This window comes from Paramormyrops kingsleyae, chromosome 6, assembly GCF_048594095.1.
Source record: "Paramormyrops kingsleyae isolate MSU_618 chromosome 6, PKINGS_0.4, whole genome shotgun sequence".
NCBI classification, from domain to species: domain Eukaryota; kingdom Metazoa; phylum Chordata; class Actinopteri; order Osteoglossiformes; family Mormyridae; genus Paramormyrops; species Paramormyrops kingsleyae.
Window position 1 is genome coordinate 22895921 of NC_132802.1, and position 24663 is coordinate 22920583.

At 44.9% G+C, this 24663-nt stretch overlaps 1 protein-coding gene across 14 annotated transcripts in view; it reads left to right on the plus strand.

The window, feature by feature from the left end:
* LOC111842280 (calcium-dependent secretion activator 1-like) overlaps window positions 1-24663 on the plus strand; it is a 90170-nt gene that overhangs the window by 21455 nt on the left and 44052 nt on the right. For all 14 annotated transcript variants that reach the window (XM_072712901.1, XM_023808723.2, XM_072712904.1 and 11 more), the window contains exons 4-6: window positions 18474-18554; window positions 18652-18885; window positions 19605-19726. In XM_072712901.1, the coding sequence (XP_072569002.1) occupies window positions 18474-18554; window positions 18652-18885; window positions 19605-19726 (437 nt within the window). The remainder of the gene's footprint in view (window positions 1-18473; window positions 18555-18651; window positions 18886-19604; window positions 19727-24663) is intronic.

Below are 24663 nucleotides of genomic sequence, written 5' to 3' on the forward strand. Positions count from 1 at the left end.
GTTTAGGCTAATAATAATAATAATAATAATAATCAGGGGTATAACAATACCGTTTACCCACGGTTCGGTATGTACAGTGCTTTTCAGGTCATGGTAGCAGTAAGGTTTCTGTATCCTTATAATTCATTAAAAAAAACACATCACCATTTAATTAAAAAACAAACTCTTTATTTTGCCAAATAACTGGATATTTAGCCACGATACAAACCGAATCGTGGGAAAAGGTATCAATACACCCCTAATAATAATGCTACATGGTGATTATGATATGGAAACATATTTGTAAAATCGTAATATAGCTGTAAAATCTCAGAAGAAGACTGCTATGAGCTACCGTACCGAAAATATTAGAAATTCTGTGTTCATATGTCTGTGACAGTTAGGAAATAAAGAGATATTGCGATATTACATATAAATGCGGAGAGAGAGGGAGGAAAAAAAGGGCAGTGAAAATCATAGGTTGGGCCCACAATTCGCTTGAGGGACCGGGCTCCTGCTCTGTTGGAGACACATGAATCCAGTGTAATATCTGGCTACAGATAAATAAGGTGCCGTATACGCAGTGTAAAAAACCCAGTGTGGCTCTGGCAAATAAGGTGCCGTATACGCAGTGTAAAAAACCCAGTGTGGCTCTGGCAAATAAGGTGCCGTATACGCAGTGTAAAAAACCCAGTGTGGCTCTGGCAAATAAGGTGCCGTATACGCAGTGTAAAAAACCCAGTGTGGCTCTGGCAAATAAGGTGCCGTATACGCAGTGTAAAAAACCCAGTGTGGCTCTGGCAAATAAGGTGCCGTATACGCAGTGTAAAAAACCCAGTGTGGCTCTGGCAAATAAGGTGCCGTATACGCAGTGTAAAAAGCCCAGTGTGGCTCTGGCAAAGTGCTGCATACTGATCCCCTTCTGGCTATTATTATTGCTATTTTACATGCACAAAATGCTCTCTGAGAAGTGCACAAACTGAAAGAAGAAACTATTTTTGGTGACAAAAATATGAAAATAACAGTTTTAATATTGCTAAGTAGCTGAGATCCTCATACATATTCATATAATTTTGTTTTGATATTTGAGTGTGTTTGTGTCATAGAGCACTATGATATTCTGATAATAAGTGTAAAGATTTATAGAGTCCTAGGAAGATTTTCCTTTGTGACCTTTGAGTGAGGATGAGTGTTTACCGTGATATGCGTTTGGTCAGTAATTTCAGCCATTGTGTGATGGAGATGTGTCCTGCAGCACCATTAGCCTTAGATTGATGGACATGCTAGAAGCGGTAGGCTGGAGGACACGTCCCGAAGATATGGATGTATTGTAGCTGTTGTTAATAGTGCAATGTTTACATATATCTGGATTAATCTCATTTTAAGCTTTTTGTGTTATGTGAATTGTGCTCAGTGATTGGCATGCTGTTTGGAATGTTTGATTAATATTTCCTGTTATTCCTACATATTTAGATTTTTTTGTGAGCTGACAATTTAGCTTATTTCATCGGGTAATGTTTAGTTTTAATGTTTAATGTTTAATATGTAATGTTGATTACATACACTTAATTTGTAAACGTATCACCTGCTAGGTGCCATCGAAAATTTGACCCAAAAATGGTTATATTTACTGATCTTATCAGCTTGCTCAACTCAGTATAAGCTGAGGATACAATGAAAAAACTACCTTGCGATTCTAGGAAGGGTTATTGCCTGAAATCTGTGCCATCAGGGATTTTTGGCGACATCCAGATGCAAGGTGTTTTGCAGCTTCGAAGCTGTGCATTCTGATGGCCCCTTAGCTGTTAGATTTTAGCTGCCGTTTCCCCAAGCAGGTTCCAGTTAGCACAGCTGATGTTCTGCTGACCTATGAAGGCTGAGGACATTCTGCCGATTGCTATTTTATGCTTCCATATGGTGGCGGCCTTAGTTATTTGGCTGGCTGCATTTAGTAGTTACTTATTTATTTTTGTTGACCTTGATCGAATGGTCTTTGTACTGAACTTGGTCATTCCAGAGGCAAGAGAGCATTCTGGGATGTGCTTCTGCATGCGAGCGGAGAGGCACTGACACATGAGGGGTGAAGTATGGTGAAGGATGGGTTTTATGAACATAAACCTCAGAGGGGTGGAGGTGCATTATTCCCATATAACCTCCTCCCCCCCAGAGTGGTTTATCCCGTTTAAAATAGGGCCACCTGCCAAAAGAGACATTTATTCTTCCAGGAGAAAATATTTGCTCATTTAAAATAGATGATAAGAGCATGAAATGTGTCTATGCATGAGCCAACACGTCAGTTCCTGCAGGAGCTACAAAGGCAGCAGCAAACAAGCTAATTTATGGCCAGGTAGCCTTTTAGGAGGCCTGCAGCTGTGGCTGATTGGCTTGGGGATCTCATCACAGATGAGGGTTCGCTCTTCGTGGCGATGAAGCCCCACTGACATGGGGGGCATTTCAGAGAGACGAGCTCCGCGTGTCGGGGTGTCTGGGCTCCCTCCTGCCTGGCCTCTGTCATTTCTGGGTGGATAAGTCTTCACATTCAGCAAACATATGGAATGTCCGACTCGGAAAAGCGTTGGCGTTTTCCGTTTCACTTGTCATATTGCTGCAGCTGGCTGTGTTGTAACTGCTTGTTGTCATTGTTGTAAGCAACAGTTGTAAGTATGAATTTATTAAATGAATGGAGAAAATGGACACATTGATAAATATAAATGGCCATCAGGTTGTGCATTTGTAGTGTTCATTGTGCAGTCATGTGAGAATCACTAACCCCTTTGGGCTGTTTATGCACCAATCAGAACTGGGTATTTAAGCATGCTGTGATATAAAGACCAGCTCAGCAGTTCATGGGTGCAATGTGGCTCTGAAGGTTACGCCTCTGCTCCTGTGATTAGAAGGTCGCTGGTTTCAATCCCAGCCTTGGCGTGATGGTTGTGTCTCTGTTGGGCCCTTGAGTAAGGCTCTTAACCTCCTGGAATGCTCCAAGGGCCCCAGATAAATAGTCTGACCCCAAGCTTCCCTCTCACTGCGTGTAAATGTGCCAAAGGAGGGAAAATGGGACGTTCTGTTCTGTTTTTTATTTCTAGTATGTATCATGCAAGAAATACATGAGCTTCCAACCGGATGAATGGTGTGAAACACAGTAAATACCCCTTTTGATAATTCACACTTCTGGCACATATTCTGTGTGTGATTTATCTTGATAGATCCCCTAACCCCCCAGAAAAGATCCATCACAGGGCGAACAAACACGCACAGTCGTACACTGTGGGTAATTAAAGATGACAGTTAGCCTATGAACTGCAGGAGGAAGTTCAGGTATCTGAAGGAGACCTGTGTGACACGGGGAGAACATGCAGACTCCACATACACAGAGTAGAGGCGGGATTTAAACCCTGTAGTCTCTCAGTGTAAATCAGTGTATCACATCCAGTAGTCTGTTCGGGTGGTCACGTCCAGTCGTCTGTGAGGTCGATCATGTCCAGTAGTCTATGAGGGCGGTCATGTTTGGCAGTCAGCGAGGGCCGTCGTGTCTGGTAGTCTTTTCGGGTGGTCATATCTGGCAGTCTGTGAGGGCAGTCATGTCCGGTAGGCAGTTAGGGCAGCCATGTCTGTCTACTGTTTTGTCCCTGAGGTCAGTGTTCTGTGATTTATTTTCCACCGCTCCTGTAAGAACCCTAAATCCGTTGTTATACATTTTTAATCTTATAAGATGACTCTGTGCAAAGCAACTTAAAGACTATAAATAGTTTGCAGTTCATACCACCAGGTATTTACCCCTGAGGTCAGGATGTACATGGCACAGGTGCGCTCAGTGACCCAACAGCAGTAATCGGTTAACTAGCAGGTAGGGCAGTGCTGAACCATTTTAGTTAACCTGAGCAATGCTGCTTCTTTTTACAGGAATTCCATGGCGTCCCCAGTGAACATGCTGACCTTTCAGCAGGTTTCGTTTTAGCATCCTTTTCAGTAGGACGCATATCAGACCTGACATGGTTGATGCAAAAAGCAGGCAGGCTGGCGGCCCAGAGGGGCGAGAGGGTGAACGAGTCCCACAGACACGCGCCGTGACGTGGGCGTGTGTCACAGAGCTGTTTTCTGCATTACAGCTCCTGAGCACCTGGAGTTTATGTAATGTGAAGGTCGTCGGCCAGCCAGTGAAGGTGTGGGAGCAGTAGATGCTCAGCCGGAGGGGTGCGATGCTGTCGTTTGCTCCGATTGCAGCCTCAGGGAAGGCGACCCTCTCGCCGAGGGCCGCAAAGCATCGAGCGCTTGTCGCGGGCAAACTCAAACAGATGCCCGGAGAGTGAATGACACGTGGCGCTGTTTCTCGGTGCCCCTGTCTAAGGTGTTAAACAGCCGCCCCCTCCTCTGTCACCTCCCGTGCGTCACAGCCTCTGCTCAGCTCACTCTGTCAGCTTCAGCTCAGAACAGCCTTACAGATACTCCTCCAGGGAGCCCAGTCTCACACAGCTTGGTGTTGCAGAGCTGGCTTAAGGTCATGGGCTCAGCCAGCCCAAAAAGCAGCCCCTCCCAGCTCTGCGCTTTGTCGTCCTGTATTTCCTTCAGTTAAGGGCTGTTCCTCTCTTAGCCCTTCAGCAGCAGAATGAGCCGACAGCGTCCATTAGACCTGAAAATGTGCATTATAATGTCTGTTGTTAGGTTGCGATTCATTTATTTAAGCAGTAACGCTGCCAGGAAGCCTGTCTCTGGTACTAAATCTTTTATGGTACGTCACATGCTTGGTGAAAATCTTCTTGCATTTTCTGGTGTACATTTCAGTGTGATTTGCATATTTATAATCCTGTAAAATCAATTTATATGGTTTGTATTTGAGCTTAAGTGCATGCTGCTGATATATTATCCTGCATCCTCTTAAATGTTATTTGCTGCATTTTGGCGCAGCAGAAAAGAGTCTCTGCCAGATAACTTAAATGTAAATGTGTCACACATTCTGGATTTGGTTACTGGGGGAACTGGCCATTTTATACTGACATGGTGTGGCACAGCTATATAGGGGGATTTGGTTGTGTTTGTGAGGAAGACATTATCAAGATATTCAAAATAATATTATACATTCAGTATTCAGTATATAGGCCCATTAGTTATAACTACGCAGGTATATCTCTGTGTTTGCATAAAGGCGTGACTGGGCCTGTGTTGATGAAAAACAGAGCATTCACAATCATCTTTCACTTTCCTTGACACAGGGTGTCAGGTGACCATCTGCCATCCTAGGCTCTGCTCCTTTGTCTGCTGTCACGGCAGCTGTGCACTCGATCGACCTTGCCCCCGCGCAGCCTATTGTCGCTCCGTTTTTTTGCCCTTCCCCTGAATACATTACAGACAGATGTTCTAGCAGCCAGCAACATAATTGCGTTTCCGACATATCAGTCGATCTGCAGAGGAAGTTATTCGATTTAGCGCAATCGCTTTTCCAGCAACGAAAGACCATCGATATCACCGAGCGTGGGACACACTGGGCAGCCGGAATGACCCGGCTGACCAGACTGTGCGTGGACAGGGAAGGTGGCTCGAAAACATTACACTCTGTAGTCTGTTTTCGCTGCTGTTTAAGCACTGCACACTCATCACAATTAGCTGCTTACTATAAGCATACAAAAGCTGCTGTACAAAACAAGGAGAAAGCTATTTAACTCATAGCCACCCAGATAATAAGAATAAATAATAAAAAATCACATGTAAACCTACACACAAATATAGTTATACTATTACTTAGGCATTAATTAACCACAAACTAAGTCTTAGTTACATACTGATCTCATGTTAATTCATCATTAATGAATCGTGATGTTTTATCCCAAGCAATTACTGTATTTGTTAATATATGTGTTAATTCACCAAACCTTTCTGAGCTACTAAAGGAACTACTGAAGGAACAAGTAATGAACAACACAAGTGAAATGCTGATCTCATGTTTGTTCATCATTAATGAATCGCCAGATCTTTTATGTCAAGCAGACTATATTTGTTCATGATTTATACTTCATTAGTAACTGAGTTATTACTAAGTATTTGTGCCTTGTCAAGTAAAGTGTTACCATTAAGTTTTGTATACTTTGTAGCGTAGCAGGCAGTATTATCCTGTTAGACTCTGAATGATTAACAGGCAGGTAAGATATTACTACTGCAAGGCAATCCATCATTAAAGCTAATGTAATTCAGTAAGCGACTATATACAGTACAGCTCTGGAAAAAAATCCATACAAATATATTTTTAAATCTGCATTTTTTTTTCTATGGCAGCCATTCTGTGCGCAGTATTTGTTGAATTTCAACACCAAGATACCTGATTTATTGTAATGAGGTATTGATTGGCTGAACCAGACTGAACATTTAATGGTGCAGGAATCATATCTACAGACTTCCATCCATCCATTTTCAGTAACCGCTTGTCCTATTCATGGTTGCGGTGACACACTCATACACCATTCACACCTGTGGGCAGTAAGGCAACTCTGGTTAACCTCAGCATGCTTTTGGACTGTGTGGGGAAACCAGAGTACCTGGAGGAAACCCTACCATGACACAAGGAGAACATGCAAACTCCACACACGAAGCCACAGTGGAGACTCGAACCCGGGTCCCAAAGGTGTGAGGAAACAGTGCTAACCACTGCACTGCCATGCCACCTTACCTCCGGCTCCATCGTATACTTAACCGTCCTATTTTTATAGGACCAAATAGATGTCATTAGCAACAGCAACCATTGACTATGCCAAAGATGTTCTGATGTTCTGTGTGAGGAGAAGAAGGTGGCTATGCTGGTCCCGCTGACAGACAGCTACCGTGAGAGGCTGGGTGTTTCCTGGCTTTAAGATTTTCAGCACGGCTGTACAAAAGAACAGCAGGAGACACTGAGAATGACCAACAGCCATAAAGAAAGCAGAAGTGACTGCACAGATGACCGCCAATTCATACGACAGTGCCTCGTGAATTGAAAAATGACATTGAGTGACCTTCAAAAAGAATAAGAAACTTGAAGTGTTGTGAAGAGCACAGCAAGGATGGCTTGAAATAGATTCCCAGAAGCAGGGCTTCAATGAGCCAGGTTGGAGGTTATAGAAGATCATCTTCTCTGATGAGTCCGATTTTAAGCTCTGCAGAACACCTGCCCATCTGATGGCTTGACAGAAACCTGGAGAGGCCGACAAGCTCCAGTGTCTCACGGTTACTGTGACATTTGGCAAACGGTTGCTGATGATGTGGGGGTGCTTTAGTAAAGCTGGAATCGGGTAGATTTGTACTTGTGAAGGAAGCCACTCAAGCACTGAATACAGTTGTCCTAGAAGAATACTTGCTTCCTTCTACTCAGACCATGTCCCCCAGCTCTGACGACTGAGTTTTTCAGCAGGACAATGGTCTGTATCATGCAGTCAGGTCAATCAAGGTATGGATGGAGGACCACCAGACCCTAACATGCCCAATCTCCAGACCTAAACCCCCATCAGAAACTTCTGGAATATTATAAAACAGATGAAGGGTGGTCACAAGGCATCAAATAAAGCTGCAATGTTTGACTTTTATACCAGAAGTTAGATGTGTCTGAAGTCAGCCAGTAACAGCGTGAAGGACTGGTGGAGAGTATGCCGAGATGCATCAAAGCGGTGATACAGTATCAGGGTTATTCCACCAAATACTCATTTTTCAACCCTTCCTAAGTTAAAGAAAAACATCATTTTTGTCTTTCTATGCAAATATAAGAATGCAGTGAGCAGTGCAGATCAATGCTAATATAAGAAAGCAGTGAGCAGTGCGGATCTATGCTGATATAAGAATGCAGTGAGCAGTGCGGATCTATGCTGATATAAGAATGCAGTGAGCAGTGCAGATCTGTGCTGATGGAGCAGAAGAAAACATGTAAATGCTTCATGAAAAAACATGGGTAAATCTGTACAAATGACTATGTATACATGACAATAAGGTACATCAAAGCCATCCATTCCTGCTATCCGACTATGCATATACAGTCCATAAAATTAATATACAGAATGAAACATCTCTATTGTTTTACTTGAATTATTGTGAAACTTTAACTAACTTTATATTTAGAGGCCAAGCAGCTTAGGTGCGAAACACCTATTGTAATTGACATTATATTTGTACGGTATATTGTTTTATAGCAGTGGTCACCAGCTGGTGCTTTCTGTTTTTCATTTGGACCGAAATACAATTGAATCCAGAACTTGATATTACTACCATAATAAAAAGTCTTCTATTTTCAAGAGGAGACACACGAGTTCAGTGACTCACTTTTCTCGCCCAAGGTGTCTTTGAGCCCTGAAATGTATATATTTATTTGAAGCGTCTAACAAACTGGATCCTGGATATCTCACTCCTGCCGTAGAGTGTCTGCTGCTGATTAGCTGTCTTTCTTGCTGGCCTTGAAACAAGTCAATGCACTTACTTTTAATTTCGTATGTTAGCAATGTTATGTTACCCAGTTAATTTGGCCTCTGAAATACCAAGATAACCATCTGAAATGAAATGTTGCAGTTATCCCTACTACTGATACAAAGTGTTTTATTGCAAAACATCAAATTATGTGGGGTGCTTTCCATCTTGGGTGAGTGATAAAATCCTGTTATATCTATTAATATGTATAAAAACTGTTAAAATATCTAACATAGCTTTTGATCTGAATATTTTCTTGGGAATCTTAGGTCTCTAGGTTGACTAGAAAGCCATGTAAATAGAATTCCACCCACTGTGATTTTTCTAGACAGGCATTGTAAGAGGCACCCACGTCTTGTGGCATGTTCGGTACAAACTAATCATTTTATGAATCATTAGCTAGGAGGGCAAATCTGACCCCCATTTTGATGCTCGTTTTGAAACAAGCTTGCTGTTTGACCTCACGTCAGAGGGACTCGGCAGTGACTCCATAAACAACGCCGTCTTCCTGGAGGTGCCGTCAGGGTCCTGATCGCTCGAAACTCACCTTGCCCTCACTCCTCGCTCCTCACACACACAACCGTTTAGCAGTTTACCCCCAAACCCTTCTGTTTCCAGCTGTTGAGTGGGAGGGGTTGGGATGGAATCGAGGTGCGTATTGGGTGTGGGGGGAAGTAAGGCTTAGAGGTACTGAAGCATAGACTGGCGGAATTCCTCCCCTAAAGTGATCAGCTCAGTCAGCACATGGCTGCGGATATAAATAGAGCAGCAGATTGTCATCCAGCTCCCAGCTTTTCAAACCCCGCTGCCCCCCTGCGCTGTCGCGTCCCCCAGCAATCCGGCTGGCTGTCCTCTGCCAGACCCTGCAGCAACCTGCCGGAGGAAAAAACACCCGCAAGGTCGGAGGAGGGCGGATGTGCGGCCATCCCTCATCTCTCCGGCACATCCTGCCCTCCAGGATGATCCTGCATCCTCTCCTTCTCTCTGCCCTTCTTAGTGCACCTGCTGTCAGTAGGAACATCATCACATGTGAGAGAACCCTTCACAGAATATCGAAATTCTGCATGAAAAATGTCACGTCAACACAAATCGATTTCCCTGTTTTGTTGAGAATGTATAAATATTTAGCTATTTATGCCCTTTACTCTACAAATCTCCTGCCGGATGATGTACTGGCTCCTGGATGCTCTTGGCGTTTTTTTTCTCGCGGTATCCTTGACAGAAGGTCATTTGTTTGCTCTGTTGAAGCCGCTCCAGATTCTCAGGGGTGTCGTAACTTTGCCTCGTCACCCACCTGTGCTCTCTCCCTCCCCCTGCCGCTTGTGACCTTTGTGTCGACTGCGATTCCGTGCGAAGATCAGATGCAGAAGGGCAGCAGGCCGGTTTTAACCGTGTTCCCCACGTCCATCTAAGGCTGTGCATCTGACCACGGGGTGTGGTTGCACACAGCGGTCTTATATTTATTGAGTAAAAGGGACGTTCAGTGTCATTTCAGTCCCTAGTATCATTCTGCAAAAAAATCGCAGCATGCAATGGAGCTCACTCCAAAGCAAGCACCTGTTCCTGCTCGCTGGTAGCGTGAGCTATTCCCCAGTGAAAGGTTACAGCACGCATCTCTGTTAATTGAAAATTTCCCGACAGCACCGCTGCACATGCAGTCTGGTGGAGTGTTTGGAGATGTTATATTAGCTGAGCCATTAAGCGGCCTGCACTGCAGCATGCGAGGGGGGATTAAAAGGGCGAGAGTCTGCAGATCGGCAGCATAGGTGCGTCCAGAGTGCGTGATGCTCTGATTAACGTGCTTTGTCCTGCTATCCCTCTCATGCGGTTGTCCTGAAATATCATTTGATGGTTCACTGATCACGGTGAGGGATGATGAGGGGGAGAGGAGTGACTGGGCTGTTCCTATTGGCCGTAACTGATTTCCATCTCTGAAATGCTGAGAAGTTAGTATTTAATCCACCACAGCAACCCTGTATGGATGGATGGATGGATGGATGGAGGTGCTTATCCATTAACTTCTTGATAGCGCATGTGTTTTTAAAGAAAGAGTTATATGTGTCAAATTTGAAACAAATCTGCATTAGGCTAATTGGATTGCATGGGCTAGACTCAAGACTCGGTGTGATCCAGTGCTGGAAGATGGATGAATGGATATTCTAATTTGTGCCATTACTTCCTTTCAGCTGAACAGCGCAAACCTTCCCATTATAAATGCTGTGCTTTAAATTCTCCCCTTCATAGCTCTGCCAACAACAGGGGAAGATTCTTGTTTGTGTAACATTAACATTTATAAATACTAAATATTATTATGCAACTTTATTTTAGGGCTGTCACTATAGGCTATATTAATAATTGAGTAATCTACCGATTAATTTGCTGATTAATTGAGTAGTCGTTTATGTAATATATGTAGCAGTTGTTGTGAGCCAGGAACCAGCCTTGAATGGGGCCCCAGCCTGTTACAGGATGCACACTCACTCAGACATACGGTCAGTTTAGGCATCTCCACCTTACTTAGGTTGCATGTTTTTGGGCTGTGGGAGGGAACCAGAAGATCTGGAGCATCTCCTCAGCTAGCCTCTCACAGGGAAGGCGTAGAGTCATTGTTACTTGGTTCATTTTGTTTCAAAACATTGACAAACGGCACACAGGTTAACCATATATAACGTATATAACGTTATTTGCAGTATTTATTTTATTATGTTGAAGAGAGATAACTTAAAATGTGGGTCTTTCCAATTATTAAGCACAATTTCAATGGTTGTCAATGGTGAGGCTGCTTTACTGGACCCATGCAGGACAAATATAGGCATCATTTATTTTTGCCTCTAGGAAACTCTGTTTGTAACAATGAAAATGTCTGTATGGAATAGTTATAGTTGTATATTTGCAAACATGGAAGGAAACCCTGTATTTGCACTTTGTTTTAACTGCACTATTTTAATAAAAGTGCTCATGACACATCTTAAAACTAAACATTTAGCCATTTAGGCTCCGTGGAAGAGAAAAAATACATACATGCATATACATACACACACACACACACACACACACACACAGACACATACACAGTGACAAAGAAAGTTAAGCACCCAGAAGTAATGGTCCAATTTGGATGTAATTTGGTACACATGCAGTCCAGCGATAGGTATGTAAATGAATCGATTTCCAAGGACCTGGCAGGTCTAGTCACCAGACACAGAGGATGCGTCATAGGTGCATTAGACAGCATTACCAGCACTTGACGGAGTTTGATATGGGTGGCATTGTGGGATCGCATGAGGCCGGGTGGTGGTATTGTGAAATTGGCTGGCATATGGGGCATCCAGATGTCACAGTCGCCCGATGTTGGAACCAATGGGCATGTCGTGAAGGTTCCGGTCACCCCAGACAGACAACACCAAGGGAGGATCAATCGCATTGTGCGCAAAGCTTTACAGAACCCCATGACATCTGCGCCTGCCATCCGGACACAGGTATTGGACTCTCTACAGCGCCCCGTGTCATCCTGCACCGTGTCTCGAAAGTCAGCTGGATGGTTCACCGTCCCATGCGTAGGCTGCCCTTGACACCTGTGCAGAGATGGCTGTGTTTGGAATGGTGGCATAACTGGGAGGCATGGACGGATGATGAGTGGCATCCTACCATGTTCAGTGATGAATCTTGGTTCTGCATGACCACGGATGGCCATTGTGTGCGCGAATGGCGACGCTGAGGGGAGAGGACCAATCCTGCCAATGTTGTGGAGAGACACACTGGTGTTACTCCTAACATCAAGGTGTGGGGAGCCATAGGGTGTGACTTCAGGTCATCTCTGGTAGTGACTCAGGAGACCCTGATGGCTCAGTGCTACGTCAGTCACATCCTGCATCCGCATGTCTTACCTCTTCTGAGACAGGGCCCTGGTACAGTCTTTCAACAAGACAATGCTCATCCACGTGGCACGTGTCTATGGACTGCCTGCCTCATGTTGAGGTCCTCCTATGACCAGCCAGGTCCCCTGATCTTTCCCCAATTGAACGTGTGGGATCAGCTCAGACATCAACTCAGACCCAGAGCCAGTCTGCAGGATCTCGAGGGCCAGTTACAACAGCTGTGGGCCGACTTGCCACAGGAGAGGATACAACGGCTGTACGACTCCCTTCCACACCGTATCGTCACATGTCTCCAGGCCTGGGGGGGGCGATGCCACACTCTACTGACATGGGATCAGCAGTGTGCCCATACTGCCAACTCTGTTGTCCATTTGATCTGATATTATAATCATTGTGATACAATCACATGACCTTTCACCACGTGCAGATTCATTTCATTTCTGGCATACAACACTGGGTGCTTAACTTTTTCTGTCACTGTGTGTGTGTGTGTGTGTGTGTGTGTGTGTGTGTGTGTGTGTGTGTGTGTGTGTGTGTGGTTCCAGTCAAAAGTTTGGACACACCTACCCAAAAAAAGGTTTATTCATACTATTTTCTACATTTTACAATAATCATAAAGATATCACTATGATTATATAACATATATAGAATTATGCACTGGACAAAAGAGTATTGGACAAAAATAAATTGTTGGAGTGGAGGAGGTGGGGCTGCTCTGTGGGCTGGAACTCAGAGAAGGTTGCGGGTTCAAGTCCCATGGTTGGTGGAATGATCCCACCATTAGACTCTTGATTAAGGCCCCTAACCCCAATTGCTCCAGGGCCAGGCTGACCCTACTGTCTGCTCTACATCAGTTCCATGAGTTGCCCTCTCAGGGTGCTTCCCCAGCGGTCCTGAAGGAGTCCCCACACACATGCTGAGCACCATTAGGCCATTTTTTCTTCATTCCCTGGTCAAAATCCCCCCCAAACCTTCTCTACTGTGTTGGTCTGGTGGCCAGGTCATGTGATGCGACACTATCATTCTCCTGCAGGTGGCTTGGCGTGTCCAAACTTTTGATTGGTGTTGTTTATATATATATATATATATATATATATTTTATGCATATATTGATGAATGGGGCCATCTCTCAGGTTTGTTCTGGCACTGACACTGCATGTTGTACTTATGCAACTGTCACATCGAAAGACCTGCGATAGTCAGCTGAGTTAATAAGTTACACTAAATCACTTTTACATAGGACACAAAACTTAGCAAGCTTTGCAGTTTTAATGATGGTTCCTTTTCAAGATTATCCAGTATACGTTAAAACAGCAGTCTGATGTTTACTGCCACTGCCTTTGCACGAGCTCTGCATGTGCTTTCTAAGAGAATCATAATCATCATCCTTGCCGTTGGACTCACAAAAGACATTCGTAATCCACTGTATGGAAACATTTTGCATTCCAGAGATGATTTTCAATGCAACACCACCAACTTATTTGACAAACTTTATTGGTAGATAATAGCAAGTAGTATAGTTTGTTTATTTTTGTGTGTGTGTGTGTATAATGGTTATTAATTCATATATGATTTGTATGTGAGATGATTCACCTAAATGATGTTGTTGAGGTAATAGCTTATTTCAGTTGCACTGGGGGAGTCCGTGGGTTGAGATAATCGCATTATTGGTGAGACCGTGAATGTCTTCTTTCAAGATGTTGTTCCATTGCAGTCGTGCTGTTGTGATAATTCTGCGACGACTGCATTTTCATTCACTTTTAATGCGACGTGCTCCCATACAACTGAGGCCTTCGCTTTCTTATTTGGACCCTCGTCCGCTACGCTCCGTCTTCCTTCTGTCATATTCCTGAGTAATGCGGGCAAATCTTAATCCATGCCTTTTAATAATCGAATAATTGAGTTTAAGTAATCAAGTAGTTGTGACAGCTCTATTTTAATTTTATGTATGTATGTATGTATGTTTGTATGTATGTATGTATGTAATGTATATGTGATGGGTTGGTGCCCCATCCTGGGTTATTCCTTGCCTTGTTCCTGTAGCCTCCTTGATATGCTCCTGCAACCCTTAATAGGACTAGCGAAAATGGATGGATGGTACAGTATGTATGTATGTATGTATTATTATTATTGTTGTTGTTGTTGTTGTCGCTATTATTTTTATTATTATTTAATTTAATTTAATTTAATTTACGTGATTTCACTATTGGACCTTGAGCAAGGCCCTTAACCCCAAATCACTACAAAGCTGCATTCAGACCCAGATATCTGACCTTCACTTGTACATCTCCTTGGACGAAAGTATCCACTAAATAGCTAATTGTAAATGTGATGCAGTCCAGGGTCAGAGTGAACCTGTAGCCCATTCCAGGTCAGGGCAGCCTGCCAGCCTGTTACATGTCAAGCAGTAGTTCAGCTACTATAATTAAGGAGACTTTTGCCTCCTGAGATTTTTTTTTGTTAGTAGTAACAGTCCAGGCCTGAGAATTGGTGTGGGGGCCAGACCAGCTGCTCCAGTGTCCTGACCACATGATCCTGGGGGAGGGTCGTGGGGGCTGGGCAGCCATACCCGGAGCAAACGCCGTTGGACAGGGCCCCCCTCCTCTCACACAGTCACATGCACAGGGGTCTGACCGCGAAACAGGAAAGCCATCCCATCTGGCCTCATCCTTACACCCATCCTGGATGCTGCTCATGCTTTTAAAGCCATTTCCTAGGATCTGACTCCCCACCCCACTGATCTGTAAATTGCGCGGGGGGGGGGCTCCTCTACAGGCTCTCCGAGCTGCACGTGGGCATAAGGGATCATTGGTGATGCGCTTTCGTGGTGGTGGGGGGGGGGGGGCGGGGAGGTCATCGCGTGACGAGGTGGAAGCTTCGTCCGCTGAGGGCAGGGAGGGGCACGGTTACCCTGCATTAATGGGGATTAATGAAGTCCCCTGGCTGACTGTGTGGCTGGAGGCGGGAAGGTGAAACCGTGAGGCGTAACCCAGCTTTGATTCACGTTGGCCTAGTTAAAAAAATTCCTGGGGGGAGTGGGCTGGCAGGGGTTTCTCTTAAGCAGCGGGGATGGGGCATGGAAACGGCAGGAGCCCTAGCCACACCCCAGCGCTCCTTAGGCTCCCCCGCCCCGTCCACCCGCTCAGCATCCATCACGGACGCCGGACTCCGCCCCTTCGCATCCTGTAGCAGTACGCCGCTTCACGCTGTTTCTTAAAACTAGGTTAGACTTCCTCGGGAGACGGACCCTCGGGAGACGGACCCTCGGGAGACGGACCCTTGGAGGACGGACCGCCTTCCTTCCCGCTCGCCAGCCTGCCGTGCCCTGTGTACCTCTTGCATGGTGCTCGGACGCTTAATCTTTGTCTGTTTCTCTTTTATTGTGCGTCGTTTTTCTTTTGGAATGTGCCTCCCGCTGAGACGAGGATGGGGCGGCTGCTTCACCTGCCTGCTCATGCACTGTCCGTCTCCGGAGTAACCCCCCCCCCCCCCCGCCCATAGAGCCCACCTTCTTGGAAAAGCAAACAGCTACACTCACATGAGCTATTCAGGACTACCCTAGAGCTCTTTTAATGCCTCATTAAGGCACATTTCCAGCTTTCTTGAGCATAAGAGAAGAATATGAAGAGAGCGACATTAAAGACCCGACACGGTGCAGTGGTATTTCACTGCTTATGACCTGCAGAGCTCTGGCCCGTCCTGCCCGCGGAGGCCGGCTTCCCTGCATCCCTGTCAAGCCCATTGCTCCACGCTGCGTCCGCCGGCTCTGCGTCTGCCAGGCTGCGTTAAACTGATTTCATTAATTCGATTAAGCTCAGATCACGATGGCCCCTCCCACGTCGGCGGGGACGTCTCGATCTCCTCTCACCGTGCACTTCCTACCTCGGCTGCCCGGCACGCTGCTGTCTTTGTGCCCCATTTACAGAGGATGTAAAGAGCCGGACAGGATCCTCCTGGTTCCACAGCATCCCAGTAACATCACTATGGTGAGATGCTCGGAGCTGCTTTATGCATGAAGGAAGCTCGGTGGTTAATTACGCCTCTAGCAGAGCATGGGAACTGAACCCAAACAGGCATAAGGCTACAGTGCCCCCCAGCTGGGACTATGCCATGAGGGATTCCCACGTAACCATCACGTGATCCACGTTGTCCAATCAGAAAGGATTCCAAAGAGAGCCTGTGGTGATGTGACCTTGGAGTCTGGACTGAGGGGCAGGTCGGATGAAGAATCTGTGACACAAGTGGAGCCCGTTGTAGTGATCTGGCCAATCCGTAGGGGGGGGAACGAGCATGGGAGAGCCCGCCCCCACACGTGCCCATGACTGTGCCCATGTGGGCTTGAGGAGGAAACATCTCACGCGCTCCACGTTGGAGTAGGGGAAGGGCACTTGCAGAGCGAATAAATAACACAAAATGAGTTCAAGGAGGCAGTGTGGGCGGCCGTCTTCCTGGACTTGGCATGCAGGCGGACCTGGAAACAGAGGCTATTTCCTGTTCATCATTACAGCCATCATTACTTGCGGCTCTGCGGTAAAAAGCATCATCCTGCTTCCCCCGGCCCCTACCGCGCACGGTGCTCAAGGGAGCCCGTTCAGAGATGGGTGTTTGTTCGCTTCGTCGAGCTCTCGTGGGGATGGGGGGTTTGATGGAGATGGGGAGGGGAGGGGTGAAGCACCGGGGTCCACCACCAGCCCAGATGGTGGAACTAACCAAGCAGAAAGCCGAATGTTCCCGGCCAACCAATAAATCGTAGCTTTTCTCTTTCTCTCCCGCCGTTGCCAAGAATGCCACAAGCTCATGTTTGTCGGGTCAGCTTTTAAAAATGAGGGAGAAAATATGATTAAACGCAGTATCTACTTCCTTTTATTATATGTAGTGGCTTCTCCAAACTCTAGCTGCAGTTGCATTGTGACTGAAAGCTCTTCAGACGTACTCAGACCCTCCACAGCAGAGGGCTCCGTTGCCCCCCTCCTTTTGACGGCCGTGACTCACGCTGGCGATGGGCGAGCCCATCACTCGGGGTACGGCGAGCCCTTCAGCGCGAAGGAATATGCTCCTCACGCTGACAGGCCGGCCCTCCGGCGGAGCCGCGAAGCCGTGGGCGGCGCTACGCCCACTCCGATCTGCTTCCTCGCCTGGTGGCGCCGGGCACTTGGGTCGCCGATGCGAAGGGAAAATGCACGCTTCTGTGTGCGTGATGTTTGCTGGCCGCTGTCGGCGCACCGTCGCACCCAAAGGGTATAACAAGGTGACTCTCGCCAGCTGTTGCTACGTGTTTTCCACCGATCCTCGTAATGTATGAAAACATAGACCAGCTAGCAGTGATTTGTGTCCTTCCCAAACCTCCGGCTCAAGTAACGCATAAACTCTCCCTTCGGTTGGAGGCATGCGGGTTGATTGATTACGCTATTAGGCCCTAATTAAGCTTACCAATTAAGAGGCAGCTATCACTGCACAAAGGTCAATAACCTTTTCACTGCACCCTATGAGCCGAATCATTTTCGATGGGAATTGCATCAGCTACATTTGCTTGTCATTATTCATTATTTACATCTATTCCTTCATCTCTACTTCCATCCATCTCTTACCCAATTCAGGTTCACGGTGACCCCGCAAACAAGGAATGTGGCAGCTAGCATCCAGGACGGGATGCCGTTCCATCACAGGGGACACATTCACGTGCACGATCGATGGCCAATTTAGATTTGTCCATTCAGTTAACTGAATAATTGTGGACGGCACGAAGAAAGTGGAGAACCTGGGGGATACCTGTCGAAATAGGGGAGAACGTACAAACCTCAGCCACACACACTCAGAGGCTGGATACAAGCCTCCTGCCCTGGAGATACTACAGTGGTATTCACCAAGGCACCGTTCTCTCTTCATTTTTCACACTTAATATGACGGCTGTTCATGGAGTTCTGTGGCCTGGGCTGCACCTTGTGTCTCCAGCCAGAGTGTCTGTTGTGCCTGAGTTCCCTCAGGTTCCTAATAGCACTCAATGGCAATTGTGTCTTCTCTCCAAAAAAAGCTCAATCATCTTGTGGTTTGTGTCTATTAAATAAAGTGAAGTGTGGCTGACAGGAGACTGTAAGACGGGGGAAAGTTTTAGACAACCTAATGAAAATCTCTTTGGGGTGAATGTACAGTTTAAGTATGACTTTGGGCATTAATCACTTTTTTACCCCTCTTCAATCCCAGCTGGACAACCTAGATGAACAAGCTGCCCAAATAAGAAGAGAGTTGGATGGACGACTACAAATGGCGGATCAGATCGCAAGAGTAAGTCGGCAGAAGGTTATATCAAGTATCATCTTATGTACTTTGACCTTAGTGATGTAGGTGTCCCTGACTGTTCTTATATGCGTTTAAATAAAAGGCAGGGAAGTTTCCCAAGTTTGTGTCCAAGGAAATGGAGGCCATGTACATCGAGGAGCTGAAGTCTTCCGTCAACCAGCTGATGGCCAACCTAGAAAGCATGCCGGTGTCCAAGGGCGGGGAGTTTAAACTGCAGAAGCTGAAAAGAGGTCACAATACCTCCATCATCGACATGGGCCAGGAGGACGAGAACCAGCTCTCCAAGTCTGATGTGGTGCTCTCTTTCACCTTGGAGGTGCGATCAAAGTCCTGCCTTATAGCTCTGGGAAGTGAAAAAAAGAAACAAGACTATTCAAGCTTTGCCCTCATAGAAAGAGTGCTAGACTGAGCCAATGCATAACAGTAAAAAATAATAATAGATTCCAGTAGAATGTAAATTTCAAGACTATAAAATCCATGCATTACTTTTTGAGCACTACTCAATCTACTGAATGGGAATTTTCAGGGCATGCATGAACACTTCTCATTCTAGAGTCTCAATTGTTGGCTTAGTTCAATTGAAGTTAAACGACCTACTTTGCTTTACTACAATTTGAAGACTAGTTCCTCCCATTGTTAAGAAAGGAATTGGCTAGAAAACATCTACCAGTGAAGGGTAACTGGCTCTCCTTCAGTGGGTTTGCATTTCCAAACTTTCTCTTCTGTAAACCAGTATGTGTGGAGACTTTTGAAACGTAAGCTCTAGTAAAATATGCTTTCATGATGAACGACTCCCTGTAAATGTGGCATAGCCCGAAGAACTATTCCCTTCCTCTGAGTATTAATTATACCATCAAACATTCAATATTTCCCTCTGCCTTTGATTATAATGTATTATGGTGACCATGGTTATTACCATGGCAGTGGTAAGACACCTGTTGTGCTGTTTGAAAAGGAGCAGTGATTTGTGGTGCACATGCTAGAGACTGGAATCCATTTTGTGGGTTTTATTTTTGTTTGTTTTTAAATTTCCAGGTTGTAATAATGGAGGTTCAGGGCCTGAAGTCTCTGGCTCCCAACCGCATTGTCTACTGTACCATGGAAGTGGAAGGTGGTGAGAAACTGCAGACCGATCAAGCCGAGGCCTCCAAACCGACGTAAGCAACACATGAACTATGATGGTGCTGATTCTTCACGGCTATGATTATGCAATGATTCATTCTTGGTTGATTGACCCAAAAATCCAAAAATAGATGTGTAAATGCTGGCAAAATACTTTCCTAGGGAGTATATCAAGCCCAAGTATAACCTTATCCCTAAACCTAACCCTATACCTAAACCATAATCCCGAATCTGTCTTGTGTTGCAACAGTTCACCTGGCTGCCATTGAAGTGTGTTTTTACGCTTTTTTAAAATGAGTTTGTTGTGACTGGGTTAGCATTACCAACACAAAAGATTCCATAAGCTATTTAAAAGAAAATAAAAAACAGAATATTTTCTCCCTCAGTAGGTTTTTTCTTGGTGCGGTTTTCGCAGTGTCCGCTTCCTGCCAGTTTATGTAATTCCCGCTGTAAACTCGGTGGGAACGGAAATGCCGCGTGATGTTCAGCATCAGAATCTAAGAGCTGCCATCCTTCCCCACGGCCCGGCTCCTTCCCCCTTTCTTGCTTTAATTAAAGTGCAGACTAAGCACTGTGTCTACTTCTAATATAAATCATGTCTTTTAAATATTCAGTCTATGGTATCTGTTTTGCCCACAGCAGGTGTTGAGTGACTCGCTTTTATTACCTTTAGCAGAGTCCACTGAGGTCAGCTGTAGCGGTCCCTTCGAAATCTTGCATGCTTTCGAAATTGTCTTATTGACGTAGCTGTTAAGACATGAAAGATGACCTTTAATAAAAGGTGTTTTGTTGCAAGCCCTGGATGTCTGACATCACAAGGCATTTATTTTTAAAGAATGTTTCAAAGAGTGTGTGTTTGAGAGCTGAGAGGGGGGGGGGGGGTTGGTCAGAAAAGCGACCCCATGGTGTTGATTACACGCTCTGGGGACACTGGAGACAGATGTTGCATTTGCGAGTTATAACAGCAAAGCACTTAGAGTTACCATATAGCTTTTGGTTGAAAGGACCTTCTTCTGCTCAAACAGGCCTGCCAAGCAGTAGTCTTCTGAGGCTGTATGCACAAATCCCTCTTAATGCCTGTCTTGGCCGTGAAGTAGATAAATAATCACTGATGAAGGGGAGGCTTCACTTCATTGGTTAATGGAGAACGTAGGGGGGAGGGGCTACACTTTAGGCTGTAATGTAAGCATCAGACAGCTCATTCTGCATGTGACACTAAAAATTATTACATATTCACTGCAGTAGCCAAGAAGTCGAACTCACTTACAGGCAAGATTCATCCAGATGAGGGCTGCATCGTATCAGGGTTGCCAGGAATAGGCGATATAAATCCCTTGGGGAAGAGTAACATTTCAGGGCAACTGCTGGAGGACTGGACAGTATTACTTGCACTTGGGGATCTTTTCTTAAACAATGATTAAACAGAGATGCTGCCAGCATTTAGTGAATATGGCTTATAGATTGTAAGATGTCGTCCCCGAGACTGAAAAGCACAGCTGGTCTCTAGGTTATGCCAGGCTGTTCTCGACATTGTCTAAATATAATCCTAGGAGATGCTGTCTTCAGCATTGCTGGGGCAGGAAGGCTTAGTTGTAGAGGTCTCCCAGAATATTAGGCGGGAGAAAAAAAAATGGGAGTTTTGCATGGAGGGAGGGGTAGCAGGATGAAGTCATGGGGGCATTTAGGTTCTATTTAAGTGGGTCTGTCCTTCATATAGCTGCCTCTCAGTTGCTATAAAAAGCCTCCCCAGTCCCTGATATCTGGCACCGTCGGACTGGCTGACTTGTGGACAGTGAAAGCGAGATGCTGAGGTATCACAACAGACGGTGCCAAACAGCCATCCAGCTACTAAAGAGGCAGGGCCAGCAGCGGACTCGACGGGTAGGTGTCCAAACCAGGCAGGTGCAGGGGGGTAATGAGTGTATAAAGGGAAAAGCAACAGCAGATGGGTCCTCTCTTTTTGAATTTAATAATCCGGCCTCTCAGAATATTCTCGCAAGCGACAGGAGGATGTTGTCACCGAGTGGCCGCAGGCAGATTCACACACTATGCCCAGCCAAGTCTCACCTGTTTGTGTACATCTTTGTCAACGGTATGTCGAGTGAGAGACAGAGCTGTAATATTATTATATAAAATTCAATGAGCTGTAATTGATTATATAAGATATGCCTTAATTTCCAGTAAAAAATTAGGGCGACAAGTCTTTTGACAAAGGTAACTATCGGTAGTTAATTTGTAGTAGACAGTAAGGAATGCTTTAGGTATAATAATGAAAGCAGGCATGAAAATTGGTTATTGGAATAAATTTGATAATAGAAATGCATGATTATCCATTCATTGTGGTGCACAAGGCAGGGGCGTACCCTGGAGAGGATACAGAGTACATTACGGGGCCCCTGCATGCCTTTGGACTAACATGAAACCTTCCCAGAGGATTCAAACCAGTGAGCCACAGTTTACATTCATGCAGTTGAAAATTCATAAATAAAATGATTGGAGTGGGGGGAGTTGATGGCAGATGGCTGAATTTGATTGTCCATTGATGAGGAAACCATCAAACAATAGCCTCACAAAATGCCTCATATTGTTATATTGCCAGTGGTTAGAATGCACCTCCATTTGGATTCTCTGCAGGCCAGTCAGAGAATTGTGTAGTTTGAGAACCGCTGGCAGATCAGGAATCCAGACTCTTTGATGTTAAATTGCTGATGGAACAGACAAATCTGCCTTTTCACCCAGTGCTTTTAAGCTCTTTGTAATGTAAGGCTGCTACTGGCACAACTAATCTGGACAAACGTAAGCCAGGCAGTTTTGCAAGCAACAGTGAGTTCACATTTGTAAGTAGTTTTATATCTCAGAAAGCCATGTCTTTGTTTTAAACAAATAGGGAGATAAAGAAACTCAGTCCATTTTGTATAAGTTGGTGTCGTGCACATAATTTGGACGAGTTGGATTCTGTTTGATGCCATTTCCAGTTTTTACCTCTATTTTGGGTTTAGGAATCACCTCTGAAATGACATACGCATATAAAATCTGCGTTCTTTGACCATATATGGCAGTGTTAGAGATGGTGCTGTCTGGTGTAGGATAGCGACACAGTATAAGTGCAAAAGAGCCAATGGGTACATCAAACAGGTATCAAAGAAACATCAAAGAGGTTAAGGTGACACTGAAGAACGTTCCTAATCTGAACCCATTTTGCAACACAAAAGGCCCAGAATGTATACATGAGCAAAGCTGCAAGTCACTGGTTCAAGTGCCAGCTAAATATCTAAGTGTAATGTGAATGTGAGGCCTGATGTTTCAAACACACACAGAGGTAAACATCTGTTTTATTTTTGTTCCAGTCTTTCCTCTTCAGTAGCCACAATAGGGATGTACTTGGCCAAGTAAATGGTTTGGCTGCTATGTCGGTATAAGAATTATTGGTGAAAGCAAATTTCCTGCTCTAAACAGCCATTACGTGTGACAAATGCTTCAAGCTGCGGCCTGTTGTTGGGTTGCTGCAACGTGACCATCATGGTGTTAGTGATGTTTTGGTAAATAAGCATCAGTCCCCACCACACAGCACCAGCACTAAATTTGGGGTTATTCTCCTGTTTTGATTATGATAATTAAAATAATTGTTGATTAGTCACACTTTGAGACTAAATGTACATGTGTTATGTGTGAATCAGGTTCAGTGTTGTGGGAGATGACTGACACACAGACAGATGACCAAAGGAAAATGTAATCAGGTGCAACATCAGTAGGATTATCTTATTGGGGGGAATAGAATGTAAGAGAACAAGGTGAAAAGGACACTGGACAAAGTACCGCGTGTCATAGTGACTTGGGGGGCCATAGATAATGGCTAATATATATTGAACGTGTTGAAACGATTGGGTTATGAGTTATCAGTGCTTGATTTTGATTGCCTCTGTATTTTTTATGTCATCATTCTATTTTTTTAACTGTTTTCTCCCACATTTAGTAGGTTAAGGTGTGTTTGTGGCATCTCTGCTGCAGTATTGGACTTTCCCGTGCTGTGTGGGTCTCCTCCTGACACCAAAGAGGTTAAGGTTCGTCCAGTAGGTAGTCCAAGGACATGCAGTTAGGCTAACTGTTGTTTCTAAATTAGTGTATGACGGTGTGTGAGAGATTGTATGTGGACTAGCATCTAATCCATGGTGTACCTCTTCCTTGTGCTTCCTGGGTTAAGGAAAATGGATGGATTAGTGGATGTATGTATGGATGGATGGAGGGATGGATGTAACAGGCTACTAACCTACCTGAGATACTCTGATATCTCTCCAGACTTTTGACTGGTCCAGACTCCCTTGAATATCTGTTCAGAGAATCCAGCAGATTCATCCATGTTGTTCATCCATACATGAAATTCGTAATTGTAATCAGGTTTAAACAATGACTGCATTTTTTTTAATTATTATTATTTTTTAATAATAAAGTGCACAGTTCTGGCTTAGTACTTACACCAAATGTAAGTAGTAAGGCAAATAAGTATATTTTCATAACTGTAACTCATACGTAACATATGTAGCATGAATCACTTTAGGTTAAAGCCTCACCTGAAAACAGCAAAAAGATTTTAGACTTTGACGTTACGAACACCTGCTAATGATTAGCTCTCCATACACAGAGAATGTTTATAACACCCTCAATGAGAATCATTTACTTCAAATCTCGACACTTTTGTGATACACTGAGGATTTACTAATTCACGTTAATTGAAATCGATTCACCACTTCAACCTGATAATGTTATAACGGTTTACAGAGGAGATGAGCCTGGTTTCCTGTTACGTCGTGTGCTGAATGTAGATGTGTATTGTCTTACTGAGATGTATGACACCCAGAGAGAATGCTCACACACCGGAACCAAGGGGTAAACATCTGTGTCACTGATGATGCATCACCAGGCTGATCATTCCAGCAGGCATGCGAATGGTTACTGAATCTCCAGCCTCACTTGG